Genomic DNA, 22,177 nt, shown 5'->3' on the forward strand with positions numbered 1-22,177 from the left:
CTGCTGTGAGCTTTCATTTCATTACTTGTTTTGACCCCTTCTACTGAAACTTCTTTATATTTTGTTACTCTTGATATTCTAAAAATAATTTACCTAAAAGAGGGAGTTGTTAAAAATACATTTTAAGTTGATGAGCACTATCAATGAGTATTTATAAATTAAATATGTTTTTATATCCAGTTTATCATTGCAGGAGTCTCCATAATAAGAGCAACAAGGCATCCAACTCAAGGAATGGTAAGTGGAGATGCTTAGGGTATCCTAGAAATCCCTTTTAATACAGCTAAGTAGGTTTTAGTGATTAAACAATGAAAGACCCTACCCTACTTATAAAGAATTAAACAAAAGCTAGGAGCACATAATTTAATGTAGATTGTAATCTATAATGGTTAGAATCATTATGTAAAGTTTCTAAATTTAAATATAGGGTTTTTTTGGGGTGGTTGGTAATATACCTTTAACATTGTATGAACTTTACTAGTAGAAAAAAATTAATAATGCCTTTATATATAGACATAATATTACTGTAAAACTTCACTTTCCTAACTAGTTTGGGAACAGGATTGTATCTTGTAATACAGTAGAAGATCTTTCCAGAAGATCCATCTATGGGATAGATAAGATATTGAGAAGGAAAAAAAAAATCTTAGACTCTTAGAGCTACAAAATCAATGAGTATGATCTCACAATTGTACAGATAAAAACTTATATTCAAAGATATCGATGGATTTCCCTAGAGAATGAAAATCCTGGATTAAAAATCAATGAATCTCATTTGGCTTATTTCTTTTTTTTTTTTTAATTTGGCTTATCTCTATGAGCAGTCATTTTCCATCTTTTTTGTTTCTTTTTCATTTTACTGTGGAACTACTTTTGTTCAAATCCTGTACTTAATATTTCTTCCAAATAACTCAGAAGATTATAAATTACAACATTTTTTAGCCCAAATGGAAGGCTGATGCCTATTGGTGTGATAGTTCACTGTTCCCTCCAGATTAACTGGGTTTCACATAAGCCAGGAAAGTATTTTATTCTAATGGCAAGCATATCAGCACCTCTAAAGCTTCAGAAAGTAGATCAGAGCTTTGACTAAATGATTTTTTTCAGCAATACCAACTGTTTAAACAAAGTGTTTATTCTGAATACAACAAGCTTACCATATATCTTCTTTTCAGATTACATGTGCTTTGACCACTAACATCTTCTGCATAATTATTGCAATTATTGCATCAGTTCTAACAACAATTGAATTGTCTTCTTTTAATTCCGTGTCATATAGGAATTATGGACAAGCGGTAAGTGACCAGTTCTTTAGGAACATCTTAATTTCAAACATCTTAATTCTCTTCTGAGGCTTTAAAGACTGTAGAGGTAAAATAAGGCTGTTACTGGCCTCCATAATATTATTTTCTTTAAGTAGTAAGCTCTTGATTGAAAATTTTAATTCAAAAGTAATTCTAACATGATTTTTTAGTAAATATTAATAGAATGTTTAAATTCCTGACATGCCCAATTAAAACAAGTAAATAATATGAAGACTTCCTTGATAAGTATATATGCATTAGGCATGGGGTCACTGATGATTCTCTTAATGAAAGAAAAGTATAGTCCTGACCTTAAAACCATTCCCCAAATCAGCAAAATAATTCTGCTACTGATTCATATAATTGGCATTATAGACTACCTGGTAATTTCTGGTTTAACCCAGAGCTCTTCATACTGAGCATGTTTTTTTAAAGATGTATTTATTTATTTTAGAGCACAGGTGGAGGGGAGGCAGAGAGAAGGGAGAGAGAGCAAGAATCCTCCAGTAGACACCCAACTGAGCACGGATCCCTTTGTGGGGCTCCATCCTGAGACCCTGAGATCATGACCTGAGCCAAAATCAAGAGTCAGACACTCAGCTGACTTAGTCACCCAGGCACCCCCATACACAGCCTATTTTTTTTTTGTCTCACATGAATTTTGCTTTATGTCCTCGTGCTAAATGTGCATGAATGTGTCTTGCTTCCATTTAATTGACTATCCAATCACATACTTTGTACCAGAGAAATAACTATTTCTTTTTTTAAGATTTTATTTATTCATAAGAAACACACAGAGAGAGGCAGAGACACAGGCAGAAGGAGAAGCAGGCTCCCTGTGGGGAGCCCAATGTGGGACTCCATCGCAGGACCCCAGGATCATGACCTGAGCCAAAGGCAGATGCTCAACCACTGCGCCACCCAGGCATCCAACTGTATTTCTTCACCCAGGCATCCAACTGTATTTCTTAAGATAGTAACATTCTCCAGTAAATGTGAATATTTTTACTGATATCACAACTGATTTATTTCGATTGTATTGGCTTTAAATTCAGAATTACAGAATATTAGTGCACCAAAAGACTTTAGCAATACTTGTAAAATTCTTCTGTTTCAAATGAGAACATATCAGAGTAGAGCTCCTCTTTATTGCTGAATAACAAAACAAAAAATAACAACTTGAAAATTTTAATTCAAAAGTAATTCTAATGAGAAGACTCATTGTAGATGAGACATCAATTTCCTGCTCCCCCCACCTCAACACTTCCCTCTCTACACCAGCTCTATATGATAAAGGAACCATCAGTGGAAGGAATCCAAACATGAAGAACAGAAACCTAGAGGACAATGAAAGGATGAGAGAAGATGCAATAGTACCCCAAAATGGATTGTGTGTAATGAGTGATGGATTGATTTAAATAAGTACGCATTAGATTTTTCCTATACATTTTAAACAAATTCTCCATTTTCCCTGGAAATTCAATCTGGGCATCTTCATTTCTAATTTTGGCAGAGATAAGGAGGAAGAATTAGGTTATTAAGTGAAGGATTCTTTCAAATTACTCAGCTGCCCACTCTTATTCAGAAGTTTATAATCATCAGTTTAAGATAATACAGCATAATATCCAGGACCCATCTTTTGCAAAGAGTATTGTAGAGTGTATTTATCTGACCTGAACTCAGTAGTAATGATCAATTTCACAGTCTCCTAAATGCACAAGTTTCAGTTTTGTTTGCTGTGATTAATGACATGAATGAATTTATATATTAGACCCACATCTCTAACCCACAGTCTTCTCCTAGAGGCATTATAGAATCCTATTCCTACATTCACTAAGGCAGCCAACATTTTACAAGATTTACTATAGGCCAGCTTTTCTGAATGCAAGCTGATTCCTTAAACCCATAAACTCATCAAGTTACTAGTGTTTCCAGGTAGGTTCAGCTATCCCAAAAAGTGCATGTCTCTGAAACACACTTCTCATATAGCAAAATGGTTGATAGGATAAATCCAGACAGACTGATTTTACTCAAACACTGTCTTCAGTACTCACTGTGTGTGACTCTGTGGACAGTTTCTTGACTTCCCTGCTTCTCAGCTTCTTTATGCCAATGGAGAAAGTGCTAACATATACCTATTAGTTAAACTACTTTGTCTCTCAGACTCCAGGCATGTTATTCTAATAGCCAGCTTGATGTTTCACTTGGATATGCTTCTCTTGTCACTATCTCAAATTAAACAGATATTAAATGGAAAATACTTGCCTCCTGAAAAGTACTGTGCTGCAAGACTCCCTTATTCAACCTCTGAAGTTCAAAACCTTGATGTAATCTTTTACCCTTCTTTTCTCTATCTTCCCAATTACCACATATTGTTCATTATTTACCTTAACTTTTAATAATTAGGGCTTCCTTGGTTGTAAGTGACAAGAAATACAACCCAAATTGACTAAAGCAAGAAAAGGGCACTTATTAACTTAGGCTGGACTCAAATGCCTAAATCACCTGTCAAGAACTCAGTCATTCTTGCTGTTTTTGCTTGTTTGAACTTTTCTGGCAGATATCTTGCTATTTTCAGGGACAGAATTTGAGAATAACACACATACAAAAAAAAGGGTCGGGAAAAGGACTTTTTATAATCTTAGCAACTAAGAGGCCACCAGTACTTCCCAGCTAAAGTGCTACAATTGTGTTTCTGCCAACAAAATTAAATCAGAATTCTGATAAGGAAACTTGTTATTTTAAATCCTCCATAGTCTTTTCTTTATCCTCTTGTTAATATCATACACTCCCTGTAACTGAGTTAAACTCGCTCTATCATTTTCTTAAAACATGTTCATTCTTGCATTCAGTTTTTTGCTCACATTATCAAACCATAGGTCATGTAATATGTATTTTAGTTTTATTATTGTTTCTATTTTATGTTTCCATTCCTTAATTATTTTGTCACACTTTGAATGTATGCTATTACATTTTTTCTGGAATAAGATACATTACAACAAAACTAGTAAATGAAAAATTTAAAGCTGCCTAGAATGTTGCTTCCCTCCTTCATTTTTCTCAGTCCTATTCTTGTTTCCAATGTCTTACCTCTTTATGAAGCCTTCTTTGATATGAATGGCTCAGTCCAACTTCATGTTCCCTAAAATTCCTGGGCAAGTTTTTATCCATTCTGATATATTTAACCTTATTATATGTCACCTTACATTATTTTCTGTCTTTTCTACTTCAGTATATATAAACCTTGAGAAAGTAGGGATTTTTTTTGTCATTTCATATTTGCCATCTAATCCCTAGCATCTAATAGTTTCTTGTATAAAATATAGTAAATAAATCCAAAAAAAAATGGAGAAGGAAGAAGAGAAAGAATTGAAGGAGAGGCAATTGTAATGTTATTCTTCCCAGGTCTGAATCATTCTTTCTATAGCCAGCACAATAACTACATTTATTTTCAAGATTAGGACCAATATCATTCATCCTGATATATAGTTGAAAATATCTTTCTGATCTCAACAGAAGGGATCTGCTTTATTATCCCAGCAAAATTATAATCACTGTATACTTCCAAGTGAGATATTATTTGAGGATTTATTCATCCTTCCACATCCTGCTACAGCAATTTCTATGTGTGATTTTTATCACCATACATACAAATTTAAGAAGGTCTGTAATTAGTAACAGTTGTTTTAATACATGAAAATTGATTGATAAAGTGTCTTCAGTAGTTATTACTGGAGACAGAAGAGTCTAATATTATTAATTGAAGAGCTTAGATAGAGACTCTGTGATGAAAAGAATAATGAGAATGAATAGTTTTAAGAAGTGAGACAAGAGTGCTGAGTGATGAAGACCACCAGTGGAAGCTGAAGATAATGAACTGTGGGAATTAAGGCTAGGAAAAGTAGAGTGGAAGACAAAGAAGTAGAAATGACTTAGGAAAGTCGAATGGTGAAAGCAGCTTATTTATTTTTCCTATTTTCCTTGACTCTTATAGTAGGAGGTCCTTCTGTGAACATATTTGCACTTATTAAATATAGTAATGCAAGACCTCTCCCTATTTTCTGGTTTCAGAAACTTGGAAGAGAAGTTTCACGGATTTTACTGATATCTTACCCCTTGGAATTTTCTATTGCATTAACATACTCAATCTTTGGCTGTATTGATTTGGTAAGTATTTATCTACTCTCTGGCAAATCAAGAGATACTGATTTCTAGCACATACATTCTATAAGGAGATGATACAATATGTTAGAACTCATGAAAATGGGATATGTCACAATATTTTCTTTAAAATTTTTCATTATTTATTAAGTTATACATTAAACTATAAAGTAAAATTATAGAGTAAAAAGTCCTCTTACTGTAGTCCTCATCATACACACACACCCAAATCTAAACAAAAAATACATACAGACACAGACACACACACACACACACACAGTTTTCTTGTTTACTAATCATGTAATTCATATTCATAATGTTTGTCACATGTATTTTTCTCATCTATCATAAACATCTTTTCATTATAAAATGCCTTTTAGTAGCATCATACTTTTCATTAGTATTTATTTTCACATTTTTTCTTGCTGCATATATAGCTTTTTTCCAGTTTTTAAAAAATTATAAACAATGATCTTTGCATATAAGACTAGTATTTCTGTAGGTAGTTGATTCCTAGAAGTATAATGACATTTTATTTTTTATACTTTTATAGTACTTTTATAGTGCTGTGGATTATTATAGCATTTGAGGATGTTATCAAAGTTTATGAGAATGATTATTTTATCACAAGCTTAAAAAAAAACTAGATATCAAGGTGCCTGGATAGCTCAGTTGGTAAGCATCCAACTCTTGACTTCCAGTCAGGTCATGATATCAGAGTCACGAGATTGAGACCTGCATAGGGCTTCCCACTGGGTGTGGAACCTGCTTAAGATTCTCTCTCTCTCTCTCTACCCTTCTACCCCTGCCAACGCTGCTCTTGTGTGCTCTCTCTTTCTCTCTCAAAACAAAACAAAACAAAAAATTAGATATCTACACTCATTCATTCTTTCACAAATATATACAGAGGGCCTACTACTTACTAGGCATTGTAATAGGCACTAAGGACACAATGATTAACAATGCAACATCCCTACCATCAGGAAGCTTGCATTTTGGTGGAGGAGAAAAACAACAAATATATATGCATATGTGTTTGTGTGTATATATATATATATACATGCAATATATATATATTTATGAGTATATATCTATATCTATATATAGATATAAAATAATTTAAGTAAGTGAAAAGTGTTATGGAGTAATATGAAAAGGAGATAAAGCAAAGATTATTTTTACATAGGTTAATAAGAAAAGACCTCCCTACAGGGACTAACTGAAGTGTAGAAGTAACATGGGAAAAAGAGTTTTCTAAGAATAGGGAATGAGTGGGGCTTCCAGAATGGCTGAGTGAGGATATAGCAAAGCTCCCTAAAAAGAAATGATAAAACTGGACAGACTGTCAATAAACAACCTTTTAAAGATTCTGGGAATTTACCAAAGCATACAACAAACATTTTTTTACTTAAAAAAATTTACTAAACCTCAGTAAGAATAGTGGGTGGGTGTCTGTGATATTCTATTTTGAGACTGCTCCAATTCCTCCTAGCCTCCACCCCAGGTTCCATTTTGGAGTATAGAAGTCTTACTGGCTCAAAGTGTATATTACTTTCCTAGGGCTACTCTAACTACCACAGACTATGTGACTTAACAAGAATTTATTTTCTCACAATTCTGGAAGCTGGAATTCCAAGATCAAGGTGTTGGTAGGGTTCTGAGGCCTCTCTCCATGGGTTTTATTTTTATGTATTTATTTATTTATTTTCTAAAGGAAGAGTAGAATTTAACACTAGTGACTCTCTCTATAGGACAAGTTCCATGTCAGTACAGAACATATCTCTTTCATGGATCATTTTATCTCATGTGCCCTGTACAAGAGTGAGCACACAAAATATGTGCTGAATAAATGAACTGATGAATTAATCATGTATCTCATCTCAAATAATGGGCAAACTACTTCGTATAGTTGGAGAGATTCAAATTTTTAAATTAAATATATGAAAGAAGAAATGAATGAGAATGAAGAAACAAATTATATGTTGTTGGGGCAAGTGAGGGTGGGGTCAATGTAGCATGTAGTAAAAAATTGTTCCCTCCCCTAGAAGAACTGAGAAGCTTATGTGACCTATAGTGGGAAGGATATTACTTCTTTTGGCATGCATAATTTTCTAACAGTTGGCCCTTATATTTGTGTAAAATAGCCTTTACAGATATAATTAAGCAAGGTACAGAAAGAAATCCACGGAAAAAAAATCTCCAAAGACAAAAAATTCCAAATTTCTGGTCATTCAGAGTAATGAGCTGTATTTACCCTTCCCTACCAAAAAAGCCACCAAGAAATTTGTATTACAGTTTTTTTTCCAGTTTCTTGCTGTAGCTCTTAGTGGGCTACATAATAAGGAAAACACCTTATGTGTTTGGCATGTGATATTAGGTGAATAGAGGGGTTAGATTAGATTATTTAAATGATCAAAGCCCTGGTATTTGAGTTAAAATTGCTTCTCTAAAAGGAATATGGGACCTTGGAGCAACCAAGAGAATTTTGTAAGCCATGTTCCTCAAATAACAGGCAATGTCTTTTTACAGTTTTGCAAATTTCCAGTTCCTCCCTCTTTAAAGTGTTTTGCCAAATGCTGAAGATGGTGAAAGTCCATAATGCAAATATCAATTGTACATATTTATAGCTCTCATTCTTCATATGTGTTTAGTCCCTCAGTTTTCATTAATTACATTACATTCTTTTCCCTAGTGAAATGCTGCAAAGCATAGGTGTCTAGGTGTTCATCTCCTTGGGCTTTAGATGGTTGTCTTCTCCCTACATCTTCACAGGGTCTTCCCTCTGTATGTCTCCTCATCTTATAAGGACATCAGTCATTGGATTAAAACCCACTGTAATGACTTTATTATGACTTCATTACTGCTTTAAAGACTCGATCTCACATTCTGAGGCACTGGGAGTTGGGACTTTAACATATTGAACTTTAGGGGGACACAGTGCTGCCCTTAACAACCTCTAACCAGTCATTGCCTGACTACTTATGCTGACCAGAGAAGAACCCCATTAAACCAGTCTTTTTTTAAAAGATTTTATTTATGTATTCATGAAAGACACACACACACACACACAGAGAGAGAGAGAGAGAGAGAGAGAGAGAGAGGCAGAGACACAGGCAGAGGGAGAAGCAGGCTCCATTCAGGAAGCTTGATGTGGGACTTGATCCCGGGACTCCAGGATCATGCCCTGGGCCAAAGGCAGGCACTAAACCACTGAGCCACCCAGGGATTCCCCTTAAACCAGTCTTAAAAATAAAAATGTGAATTTAAATAAATGAAAAAAGTAAGTAGACATGTCAGAGACCACACACTGCAGGAAGACAGACTCCACAAAATTAGTATAGGCAAGTCACAAAAGGCAGCAATAACAAGCACTCTGGGGGAAGATAAGGGAATCAGATACCAGAGTCACTACAATATATTGTCTAAAATATCCATTTTTCAACAACAAAAATATGACATGCAAAGAACAGGAAATGGTAACATATACACTTAAAAAAAGAGCAGCCAGTAGCTACAGTTTTTGGGGGAAGAGAATGACAAATATTGGCTTTCAGAAAGAAAGACTTTAAAGAAGTAAAGAAAAAAATATTAAAAAATTAACGTATTTGGGATGCCTGGGTGGCTCAGTGGTTGAGCATCTGCCTTTGGCTCAGATCGTGATCCTGGGGTCCTGAGATCGAGTCCCACATCAGGCACCCCGTGGGAAGCCTGCTTCTCCCTCTGCCTATGTTTCTGTCTTACTCTCGGTCTACCATGAATAAATAAATAAAATCTAAAAATAAATAAATAAATAAATAAATAAATAAATAAATAAAATCTTTAAAAATTAACATACTAGTTAATATTAACATTAAAAATGATAACAATGACTCATCAAATAAGAGTATGAATATCTATTACCTTGTGATATTATGAGTTTGCATAGTCTAAATTTGTCTAATTGCATCCATTAAATATGTTCAGTTCTTTGTATATGTTATATTTCAATAAAACTATTACTTTTTAATAAATAATAATATAAATAAAAGAGATACTAATTATTAGAAAGAATCAAATGGAAATTCTGTAGTTTAGAAATACAGTTCCTGAAATAAAGAACTCACCAGAGGGAATGAAAAAAAGATTTGTGCTAAAAGAAGACAAAACAAAAACAAAAACAAAAACAAAAATAAATAAATAAATAAATAAATAAATAAATAAATAAATGAAGACAAAAATCAGCAAACATCATAGAATGATATAGATCATCCAATCTGAAGAACAGGAAATAAAAAGAAGAAAAATTAATAGAGCCTCAGAGATCTTTGGGACACCATCCAGTATACCAACATATGAATAATGAGAATCCCAGAAAATGAGGGAACAGGAAAAATACTTGAAGAAATAATGTCAAAAATTTTCCTAAATTTGATGAAAAATATTATTCTACACATGTAAGAAGCTCAGTAGCCTTCAATTAGAATAATCACAAAGAGATTCACTCCTAGGCACCTGAGAACAAAACTGAACTAAAAAAAGAAAATCTTAAAAGCAACAAGAGAAAAATGATTTTCTGTACAATAGAACAACAGTAAGTTTAACAGCTGACTTCTCATCAGAAACAACAGGGGCCTGAAGGCAATGTGATGGCACATCAAAGTGTTAAAGGAAAGCAGTCAAGCACCAATTCTGCACCTTTAACTAATCATTCAAACATGCAGGTGAAATAAAGACACAGAGGAGCAAAGAGAGAGTATGTGGCTAGGAGACCCGCCTTACAAGAAACACTAAAGGAAGCTCTTTAGTCTGAAGGGAAGTGATATCAGATGGAACTCAAAAACACATGAAGAAATAAAGAGCATCGGTAAAGGTAATTACTGCAGATGACTATATAAAAAAAACTAAATAAATATACCTTTTGTGCTTCCCTTAACTGAATGAAAAGACAGTTACATATAAATTGCATTGGGCCCAACGAGATAATCCAAAATAACCTCCTTACTTTAAAGTCACGTTATTATCAACCTAAGTCAATCTGTTACAACTACTCAGCTCTACCTTGTAGTATGAAAGCAGCCATAGACAATGTATAAATGAATGAATATGGTTTCCTTCCAACAAAACTTTCCAAAATAGGTAGTGCGCTGGACTGGGTCCGTATTCCAGAGTTTACCAACCTCTATTCTATAGATATATAGTCTCGTTTTTCTTCTGAAATTTTAAGAGATAAGATTATAAAATAAATTATAACCTATATTGCTGAGTTTATAACATGCAGGTATAATATATATGACAATAATAGCACAAAGGAAGATGGGAGGAATAGAGCTACATGAGAACAAAGTCTCCAGGTATCTTGGTTCATCCCTTCACTCACACTAAAAGGAGTCATGAACTAGAGTCAAAAGGACTAGAACTAAGGAAAGAGGACAGACTCAGGAAAGGCAAAAACATGCCTTTAGAAAATAACCCTTAAGGGCTGAGACCAAGGTCAGGTTCCTTTATTTTCCACCAGTGCTTCTGAAGCCTGGCTATGCATTAGAACAGACTGAAGGCTTGCACTGAGGGCCACAGGCCATTAGCCCACTCAAGAATTAAACTGGTCTGGGATAAACTCCTTGTTATGTATTCATACTGAGGTATAAGTTTTCTTTTTGGCAAAGTATTTTGTAAAGTGTGTATCTGTGTCCTACAAAAAGCACTGAAACTTACTTTCTAGGTGTCTTCTCTCTAGTTCTATACAGGGCAGCAATAAAAAAAATTCCTTTATTGGAATTAAAGTAGCAAATAACTGAAGCAGTTTGTGATAAATTAAGATGCACATTCTAATTACTCGACTAGTAAGAACACTCAAAAAGTACAATAAGGATCAACAAAGAAGTAAGATAATATACAGAAAGTATTAATAGGCAAAGGAGAAATATAAAAGACAAAGGCCTATAGAAAACAAATAGCAAGATATCAGACATAAATCCAGTCATTTCAATAATACCATTAAAACTACACTGAGATATTCATTTCCTAACAATGATTAACTTTCAAAATACGATTCTAAGTGATGATGGTGCTGATTAATAGAAGAAATCTCTCCTGCTTGAAGTGTAAATTATTACAACTTTGAAAAATTTTGGAGCATTATTATGTAAAGTTAAGATATGCATACCTAATGAATAATTTTATTTCTTAGTTTATACCCAACAGAAATGTGTGTCCATATGTACTATGATACACTTCCAGAAAAATACCAATATTATTCATAATAGTCTCAAAGTGGAAACAATGTGAATGTGTGAGTGGTGAATATATTGAAGTATATTACTCTAATAACATTCTACATAGCAATTAAAATGAACTATACCTATACTTAACAAAATGGAATATTATCACATATATAATGTTAAGTATATAAAGTCAGACTCAAAGAATGCATACTTTATGATTCCATTCATATGAAGTTTGAAACCAGGCAAAACTAAAGCCGAACTAGAATGTTTACAGAAGTATGCAAGCTAGGAAAACTGGAAAGAAAAGAAAAGATTAATTACCTAAGGGTCTAAATGACAAGTTATTTTTGGAAGGAAAAACTGGGTAGTAATTGGGAAATACTATGACAAAATAACTTTTGGGGTTCCAGCATCCTTTCATGTTCAAGAAGAATTTTTAGTTGTTGTTAAAGTTTGGAAGTATGCCAAAAGTCACAAGTGTCTGGAACACCTGGGTGGTTCAGTTGGTTAAGCATCTAACTGTTGATTTGATTTCAGCTCGAGTCTTGACTTCAGGGTCATGAGTTCAAGCCCCATGTTGGGCTCTACCCTATGTGGGGAGCCTACTTTAAAAAAAAGGTTACAAGTATCTAGTAGGAATTAAGAGAGTGGATTGAAGTAGAGTTGGGACACAAAGAGGACACATGACACTAACATTTTATTCTATAAACATCACTATTGCTTATGGTTTTAAAAATTAAGTATTTGTTGCATATATGATCTTAGGAAGCATGATATGACTTATAAGAGGTCAATTTTTTTTTCAGAATCGTCATAATGAAGATACTCTCACAGCTGTTACAGAGGAAGCTGAGAGCACTTTTTAAAAACCTTAGAAATGTGAGATTTTTCCTGGTGCTCATACCTGATGTGGGCCCTAATGATATCTCTGTATAACAAAGCTGCTACAAAGCCCACAGATTTTGTGCAAAAGAAAATACAAAACAAGTTGGATTTTTCTTCTTAGTATTCAAGAAATTTCTCTGCACATATTTTTGTAGGCTCCAAGTGGAAAGCTTTTCCCTATTTAAATATATTATTACAAGGAAAAATTTATTTTCTAAGTACTCTGAACCTGTCAACTCTAACTCTGAAGCTGTCAACTCTCCCTACTGAACTTTTATAAGAGACCATAAAAAAAATTTGTGATTGTCTCTAGAGTGCAGGCTCTAAAGACTTGGAGCATGATACTGAATAATTCTCAGGAAAACTTTAAATAATTTATGCCCCTACAAGTGAAGAGTACATTTCAGTATGAATTATTCTACCTGAACTAGCTTCTACTTGAACAAAATAGGAATCAAAAGTCATCCAACTCAAAGTCTGTTCATTGTTCTTTTTTGACTGCTCCTCTCCTCATTAAAGTTCCCTTCTGCCCCAAGAGTCTCTGCTATCTTTCTTCCCTTTCATTTCCCTTGATTCTTATTTCTTATCATTACTTGGATCATCTGTTCAATTGCTTTTCAAAGCAAACAAGCTGCTTTTCCACAATGAGAATTTCTCAAGAATCTTTTCTGAATTCAGATTCCCCCTCTCTTCTAATATGGGACAGAACTTCAGAAAATCTTGCTCAGCAATATTAGCCATGCCACTGAGTTCATGTAGCTCTCTTTTAGATGTGCTGCTGGGTTTTTGTTTTTGTTTTTGTTTTTGTTTTTGTTTGTTTTCTGCCTTGTTTCTCAAGAGGTTTCATCAATTGTTATTTCATATTATAAAAAGATAGATTTCATGGGTCTAAGAATTTCAGTGCTCATGTCTATCAGTTCAATACATACTAGGTGTCTTCTGTGTGCCAATGACTATATTAAACTCGAGAGTATCAAAGAAAAATAAGAGACCTCACCACAAGCAGTTTTTCAGAAAGAAACAAACAGATAGCAAATCAAGACTATGCAGTGTCATACATATATTACCAGAAATATGAAAAAAATTGAAGTAGTACAGAAGAGATAATGATCCTTTTGATGGTAAATAAAAGGAAAATGGAATAAAGCTTTATGAAGGATACAACCTCTGAGCAGGGGATTAATTATAGTTTGCAAAGCAGAGTGGAAGGTGGGAAGGCATTTCAAATGAAATTATCTCATGCAAAAAACAAAGAAAAAGAATATATTAAAAAGATCATAGTACATTCCAATAGCTAAAATAAATATATATCATTAAAACACAATGACAAGAAGGAATAGGTCAAGTGAAAATAGGAGATGTAAAAAGCCAGATGCTAAGTTAAATCATCAAAGACTCTTGACTGTATTGTACTGAACTGTATATATCTTGCATAGTGGGAAGCCATTGAAGAGTTTTTAAGTAGGAAATGACAGGCTTGGATTTGAGGAAAAAGTATTAAGTAGGTGGAAATGCATTAGAAAGGATGAATTTGATAAGAACAGCTAGAATGTGGAAGAGAATAATGGATAACTATTGTAACGACTTAGACACACAATGAAAAAGAATGTCAATTTTAGCTATGATGACTGATTAGACATAAGTTATGAAGGAAAAAAAAAGAATCTAACTCCCCAGTTTTTCGATTGAGTGATACCTACATTGATACAAAATGTAGAAGACATAACAGCAGGATTGAATGATAGGTTCTGTTTTGGATAAATTGAATTTGAGATAATTATGAGACATTAAAGTAGAGATATCTAATAGGCAGTTGAAAATACTTGGAGGTTGAATAAAAGCTATATAGAGATTGATTTTGGTGGTAGTTAAAAATATGGAAAAGAGTTTCCATTTTCAACAAGGACTAGGTTTTTGCAGAACACAACAAAAGCAGGTCAAAAATTTAAAAGACCATCTGCTTAAGGGTATCTGAGGTCTAGATTTAAGGAAGCTAGAATTTAAGGAACCAAGAATCCAGAGTTGAAAACAAGACACAATCCAGGCTTTTGACATAGCTTTTCTACCAGATGCATTTTCTGAATCACAAACAGCAGATGAGAGGCCAAGAAGCTGAAAAGAGCTTCCAGTGTTCTTTTGGGTTGTGAAGACAATCGGAGCTCAGGCTCACTGAAGTGTGAGAAGCTCATAAACACCCAAAATGTTTTGTTATGTTCCCTTACAAGGGCTATATCCTAACGGTAATAGCGAAAATGGGCCACACTTCTTATAGACTGATGTGTGGACCCAAGTCAGCTCTGTTACTGACTGTACTAAAGGGAGTTTCTATAAATCTGAGAAAGGTAAAAAAAATAAAAATTTCAAAAGGAAATTTTTGAGCGAAAATGGGCCATACTTCTTATAGACTGATGCGTGGACCCAAGTCAGCTCTGTTACTGACTGTACTAAAGGGAGTTTCTCTAAATCTGAGAAAGGTAAAAAAGTAAAAATTTCAAAAGGAAGATAACATTATCCTGAGCATCAACTTATCTACAGTTTTTCATACATAATGTCTCATTTTAATCAAAACAAGAATTAAAAGAAAAAAATTAACTGAAATCCAAGAGAAATCACAGGCCTACAACTAAATAACAGAATTATAAAACTTAAATGACAAGATTTTAGCAGAGAAATGAAAATTATAGAGTCAAATGGAAGTGAGAAATCACATAATTAAGATATAGATTCATATATGAAAGTAACAGCTACTAAACATAACTGATAAGGAAATCAGGGGGGTAAAAGAAAAAAATAAAAGGAAAATCAGACTGAAGCATTGAGAAAATGATAGAAAATGCAATGTGGGGGGTGAAAACAGTAAGATACATATTAACAATAAAAAGTTCTAATACCATGTATTTGAAATTCTAGGAGAGTAAAGATAAAAGCAAATAATATTTGAAAAAATTATATCCTGGGAGTGTTCCCAAGTTGATTAAAAATAACAAATCATAGACTCAAGAGGGTTTTAATACTAAACTAAGTAAAAACAAACTCATGTCTAAAGATACATCATAGTAAAACTGCATAAAACCAGCCAGAGAGAACAGTCTTACAATTAGACAAGAGGAAAAGACATTTTACCTTCATGGAACAGTGATAAAAGAGAATGGCAGCTGACTTACAAAATCAGTAAATGCCAAAAGTCATCAGCATTGAATTGAAAAGTTCAGTAAGTGTTCTTAAGACAAAAGGGAAAGGATCCCACATGGAAAGCTGAAGTAAAAAGGAAAGAAAGAAAATGAAATAGGATAAATATCTGAGTAAAGATAAACGAATATGACCATAAAAACTATCATTTCTAGGTATGCTAAAATGTATTTAGAGGGCGGGGCAAGATGGCGGAAGAGTAGGGTCCCCAAGACATCTGTTTCCACCAATCTACCTAGATAACTTTCAAACCATCCTGAAAACCTACAAATTCGGCCTGAGATTTAAAGAGAGAAAAGCTGGAACGCTACAGAGAGAAGAGTTTAGGCTTCTAACAAGGTAGGAAGACGGAAAAAAAAAATAAAAATATATAAATAATCAAGTGGGGGAGACCTGCCCCCCCAACCCCCCCCCCCCCCCCCCCGAAGCCGGGCTAAGGCCTGGCGGCAAAAGCCTCCAGGGCAAGAAAGCCCAGTCCAGGAGAAGAAGGAACTTTTAAAAATCCGCACTGGATTCTTCCCGCAGGGAAAGGCGCACGCAGGGAACTCCGCACGATCCCAGGAGGGGCAGTGGAGACCCCGGGTTCCCGGGGTCACTAACAGAGGAAGTGCGCCTGGGGGAAAGTGAGCCACAGACCTCGGGCGGAGCGTGGTAAAGGGCTGGAGCGCACACTGGCGGCCTCGGGAAAGTTTAGACAGTGGTTCCGCATGGAGGGGGCTGCTCAGTCCCGGGAGCACAACTCCAGCAGTGCAGGCCCCAGACCCAGGGTGCCAGGGGACACAGCCCAGGATCCTGTGCTCGCCTTGGGACAGGTGGAGTACCGGAGGGCCCGGGAGAGCGAGGATGCTCCTGTCGCTGGTCGCCCCCTAGCTGTGCAGATCAGAGACCCCCCACCGCCGGAGCATTCAGGCCAGTGCAGACTGGGAGCTGCGCTAGTTACTGTGGGAGCTGACTCCAAGGCTGGAGAGCTGGCTGCTGCCAGTGTGGTTGTTCCTCCTGGTGTCACCCTGTGCATGGGACCCAGTGTAGCCACCAGGGAACAGAGACCTCACAGGATAAACAACTCACATTGGGTCGTGCACCTGGCAGGAGCTGGGGCAGCTTCCCCAGGTGTATACACCTGACAATCACCACAATAGGCCCCTCCCCCAGAAGATCAGCTGGAAGGACAGGGGAAGAGCAACTTCTTGACCAATCAGCACTGGAAAGCGGCAGGGGAAGTCGAGGGATTTACAGTATATAGAACCAGAGGATACCCTCCTTGATTTTTTTGTTTTGTTTGTTTTTATTTCTCTTTTTTTTCCTACCTTTTTCCAGTACAACTTGTTTATTTTATTTTATTTTTTTGAACAACTCGTTTATAGCCATTCTGCACTGAGCAAAATGACTAGAAAGAAGAACTCACCACAAAAGAAAGAATGAGAAACAGTATTCTCTCCTACAGAGTTAAAGAATTTGGATTACAATTCGATGTCAGAAAACCAATTCAGAAGCACAAATAAAGCTACTGCTGGCTCTGGAAAAAAGCATAAAGGATTTAAGAGACTTCATGACTGCAGAATTTAGATCTAATCAGGCCGAAATTAGAATCAATTAAATGAGATACAATCCAAACTGGAGGTCCTAACAATGAGGATTAATGAGGTAGAAGAAAGAGTGAGTGACGTAGAAGACAAGTTGATGGAAAGGAAGGAAGCTGAGGAAAAAAGAGAAAAACAAAAGACCATGAGGAAAGGTTAAGGGAAATAAATGACACCCTCAGAAGGAAAAATCTATGTTTAATTGGGGTTCCAGAGGGCGCTGAAAGGGACAGAGGACCAGAAAGCATATTTGAACAAATCATAGCTGAGAACTTCCCTAATTTGGGAAGGAAAACAAGCATTTAGATCCAGGAGATAGATCCCCACGCCTCCTCCTAAAATCACAAACTACCAAAACGAACAGGAAGAAATAGAAAACCTGAACAGGCTGATAACCAGGAAGGAAATTGAAGCAGTCATCAATAACCTCCAAAGACACAAAAATCCACGGCCAGATGGCTTCCCAGGGGAATTCTATCAAACGTTTAAAGAAGAAACAATACCTATTCTACTTAAGCTGTTTGGAAAGATAGAAAGAGATGGAGTACTTCCAAACTCGTTCTATGAGGCCAGCATCACCTTAATTCCAAAACCAGACAAAGACCCCACCAAAAAGGAGAATTATAGACCAATATCCCTGATGAACATGGATCAAAAACTCTCAACAAGATACTAGCCAATAGGATACAACAATACATTAAGAAGATTATTCACCATGATCAAGTGGGATTTATCCCTGGGATGCAAGACTGGTTCCACCCTTGTAAAGCAATCAACGCGATAGATCATATCAACAAGAGAATAAACAAGAACCATATGATCCTCTCAATAGATGTAGAGAAAGCATTTGACAAAATACAGCATCCATTCCTGATCAAAACTCTTCAGAGAGTAGGGATAGAGGGAAAATTCCTCAGCATCTTTTCTTTTTTAATTTTTTTTTTCATTCGTCAGCATCTTAAAAGCCATCTGTGAAAAGCCAACAGCAAATATCATTCGCAATGGGGAAACACTGGGAGCCTTTCCCCTAAGATCAGGAACAAGACAGGGATGTCCACTCTCACCACTGCTATTCAACATATTTACTAGAAGTCCTAGCCTCAGCAGTCAGGCAACAAAAAGGAATAAAAGGCATTCAAATTGGCAAAGAAGAAGTCAAACTCTCCCTCTTCGCCAATGACGTGATACTGTACATAGAAAACCCAAAAGACGCCACCCAAGATTGCTAGAACTCATACAGCAATTCGGCAGTGTGGCAGGATACAAAATCAATGCTCAGAAATCAGTGGCATTTCTGTACACTAACAATGAGACTGAAGAAAGAAAAATTAAGGAGTCAATCCCATTTACAATTGCACCCAAAAGCATAAGATACCTAGGAATAAACCTAAACAAAAAAGTAAAGGATCTATACCCTAAAAACTACAGAATACTTATGAAAGAAATTGAGGAAGACACAAAGAGATGAGAAAATATTCCATGCTCATGGATTGAAAGAATTAATATTGTGAAACTGTCAATGCTACGCAGGGCAAGTTACACATTTAATGCAATCCCTGTAAAAATACTATGGACATTTTTCAGACAGTAGGAACAAATAACCTTAAGACTTGTCGGTAATCAGAAAAGACCCCGAATAGCCAGGGGAATATTAAAAAAGAAAGCCATAGCTGGGGGCATCACAATACCAGATTTCGGGTTGTACTACAAAGCTGTGATCATCAAGACAGTGTGGTATTGGCACAAAAACAGACACATAGATCAATGGAAACAGAATAGAGAACCCAGAAATGGGCCCTCAACTCTATTTTCAACTAATATTCAACAAAGCAGGAAAGAATATCCACTGGAAAAAGGACAGTCCTTCAATAAATGGTGCTGGGAAAATTGGACAGCCACGTGCAGAAGAATGAAACTAGACCACTCTCTTACATCATACACAAAGATAAACTCAAAATGGATGCAAGATCTAAATGTGAGACAAGATTCCATCAAAATCCTAGAGGAGAACACAGGCAACACCCTTTTTGAACTTGGCCCCAGCAACTTCTTGCAAGATACATCTATGAAGGCAAGAGAAACAAAACCAAAAATGAATTATTGGGACTTCATCAAGATAAAAAGCTTCTGCACAGCAAAAGAAACAGTCAACAAAACTAAAAGACAACCTACAGAATAGGAGAAGTCATCATTGTTTTTGCAAATGACGTATCAGATAAAGGGCTAGTATCCAAGATCTATAAAGAACTTATTAAACTCAACTGCAAAGAAACAATCCAATCATGAAATGGGTAAAAGACATGAACAGAATTTTAATAGAGGAAGACATAGATATGGCCAACAAACACATGAGAAAACGCTCTGCATCACTGGCCATCCGGGAAATACAAATCAAACCACAATGAGATATCACCTCACACCAGTGAGAATGGGGAAAATTAACAAGACAGGAAGCAATAAATGTTGGAGAGAATGTGGAGAAAGGGGAACCCTCTTGCATTGTTGGTGGGAATGTGAACTGGTGCAGCCACTCTGGAAAACTGTGTGGAGGTTCCTCAAAGAGTTAAAAATAGATTTGCCCTATGACCCAGCAATTGCACTGCTGGGGATTTACCCCAAAGATACAGAATCAGTGAAACGCTGGGACACCTGCACCCTGATGTTTATAGCTGCAATGTCCACAATAGCCAAACTGTGGAAGGAGCCTTGGTGTCCATCGAAAGATGAATGGATCAAGAAGCTGTGGTCTATGTATACAATGGAATATTCCTCAGCCATTAGAAATGACAAATACCCACCATTTGCTTCAACGTGGTGGGACCTGGAGGGTATTATGCTGAGTGAAATAAGTCAATCAGAGAAGGACAAACATTATATGGTCTCATTCATTTGGGGAATACAAAAGATATTGAAAGGGAATAAAGGGGAAAGGAGAAAAATGAGTGGGAAATATCAGAGAGGGAGACAGAACATGAGAGACTCCTAACTTGGGAAACAAACAAGGGGTGGTAGAAAGGGAGGTGGGCAGGGTGTGGGGGTGACTGGGTGATGGGCACTGGGGGGGGCACTTGATGGGATGAGCATTGGGTGTTATGCTATATGTGCAAATTGAACTCCAATTACAAATAATAATAATAATAATATAAATAAACAAACGAACGAATGAACAAACTAACTGAAATAACATAAGGCAAGTGATAAATGGAGTTACTGTGTTCTAGATTCCTTGCCTTGCCTGGAAAAGAGTAAATAAGTGATTTAAAGTAGCTTTTAATAAGTTGTGGGTGGGTGCACATTGTAACCTCTAAGGTAACCACTAAAAGAATAAAGACTGTATAACAACCTGATAGTTTTTAAGACTGAAATATTTATATAAGAAATCCAAAAGCAGGCAAGAAAGGAAAGAAAAGAAATAGAACAGAGGTAGGCAAACTAGTATTAGGATAGATATTAAAACAAGAAAAATTCTTGATATGAAGAAATTTCATCAAAAGTGTCAATCCACCAGGAAGATATAATTCTACATCAGTATATAAATAGTAACTATCATTAAAATACATAAGGCAACGGTGGGAAGAACTAAAATGATGGTCATGATTATACTGGGAAAATTTTAGCAACTCTTCTTAATTGATGGAACAAGCAGACAAAAATCAGTATAGGTTTGAATAAAACATAACACTATCCACCCACCTGAATGGCAAGAAAAAAAGAAAAAGAATGATAACATCAACTCTTTTGAACCTTGTAGAGAACCTGTAAACTACGTACCCAGCATGTAGTAATATATATATTGTTAATACCACTTGGGATAATAGTTTGAGGCTATCCAATACTAAAAACTCCATTCCTAGTTTTATAGACTAAAAATTAATACATATGTTAAACAAAAGACAAGATACTCATAGAATTAGTCACAGAATCAGTATTCTGAACACCAACTGAAAAATCCAATCATGAAATGGGCAAAAGACATGAAGAGAAATCTCACAGAGGAAGACATAGACATGGCCAACATGCATATGAGAAAATGCTCTGCATCACTTGCCATCAGGGAAATACAAATCAAAACCACAATGAGATACCACCTCACACCAGTGAGAATGGGGAAAATTAACAAGGCAGGAAACAACAAATGTTGGAGAGGATGCAGAGAAAAGGGAACCCTCTTACACTGTTGGTGGGAATGTGAACTGGTGCAGCCGCTCTGGAAAACTGTGTGGAGGTTCCTCAAACAGTTAAAAATATACCTGCCCTACGACCCAGCAATTGCACTGTTGGGGATTTACCCCAAAGATACAAATGCAATGAAACGCCGGGACACCTGCACCCCGATATTTATAGCAGCAATGGCCACGATAGCCAAACTGTGGAAGGAGCCTCGGTGTCCAACGAAAGATGAATGGATAAAGAAGATGTGGTTTATGTATACAATGGAATATTACTCAGCTATTAGAAATGACAAATACCCACCATTTGCTTCAACGTGGGTGGAACTGGAGGGTATTATGCTGAGTGAAGTAAGTCAGTCGGAGAAGGACAAACATTATATGTTCTCATTCATTTGGGGAATATAAATAATAGTGAAAGGGAATATAAGGGAAGGGAGAAGAAATGTGTGGGAAATATCAGAAAGGGAGACAGAACGTAAAGACTGCTAACTCTGGGAAACGAACTAGGGGTGGTAGAAGGGGAGGAGGGCGGGGGGTGGGAGTGAATGGGTGACGGGCACTGGGGGTTATTCTGTATGTTAGTAAATTGAACACCAATAAAAAATAAAAAAAAATAGATGGATTAATTTTGGACAAAAATATCAAGCACAAAGTATTACATAGTTCAGGATTCAATTTACTCA

At 35.9% G+C, this 22,177-nt stretch overlaps 1 protein-coding gene across 5 annotated transcripts in view; it reads left to right on the forward strand.

Annotated features, from left to right (window-relative positions):
* Positions 1-22,177, forward strand: part of LOC144292089 (membrane-spanning 4-domains subfamily A member 13-like) — a 74,729-nt gene that overhangs the window by 8,806 nt on the left and 43,746 nt on the right. For 2 of the 5 annotated variants that reach the window (XM_077861795.1, XM_077861796.1), the window contains exons 4-7: positions 181-237; positions 1,176-1,295; positions 5,376-5,471; positions 12,475-13,090. In XM_077861795.1, coding sequence (XP_077717921.1) covers positions 181-237; positions 1,176-1,295; positions 5,376-5,471; positions 12,475-12,534 — 333 coding nt within the window. In that variant the 3' untranslated portion in view covers positions 12,535-13,090. Of the gene's footprint in view, positions 1-180; positions 238-1,175; positions 1,296-5,375; positions 5,472-10,165; positions 10,190-12,474; positions 13,091-22,177 lie in introns of those variants that run through there. The other 3 variants (XR_013359602.1, XR_013359603.1, XM_077861797.1) reach the window with 2 other exon arrangements.

Source organism: Canis aureus, chromosome 21, assembly GCF_053574225.1.
Source record: "Canis aureus isolate CA01 chromosome 21, VMU_Caureus_v.1.0, whole genome shotgun sequence".
NCBI lineage: Eukaryota > Metazoa > Chordata > Mammalia > Carnivora > Canidae > Canis > Canis aureus.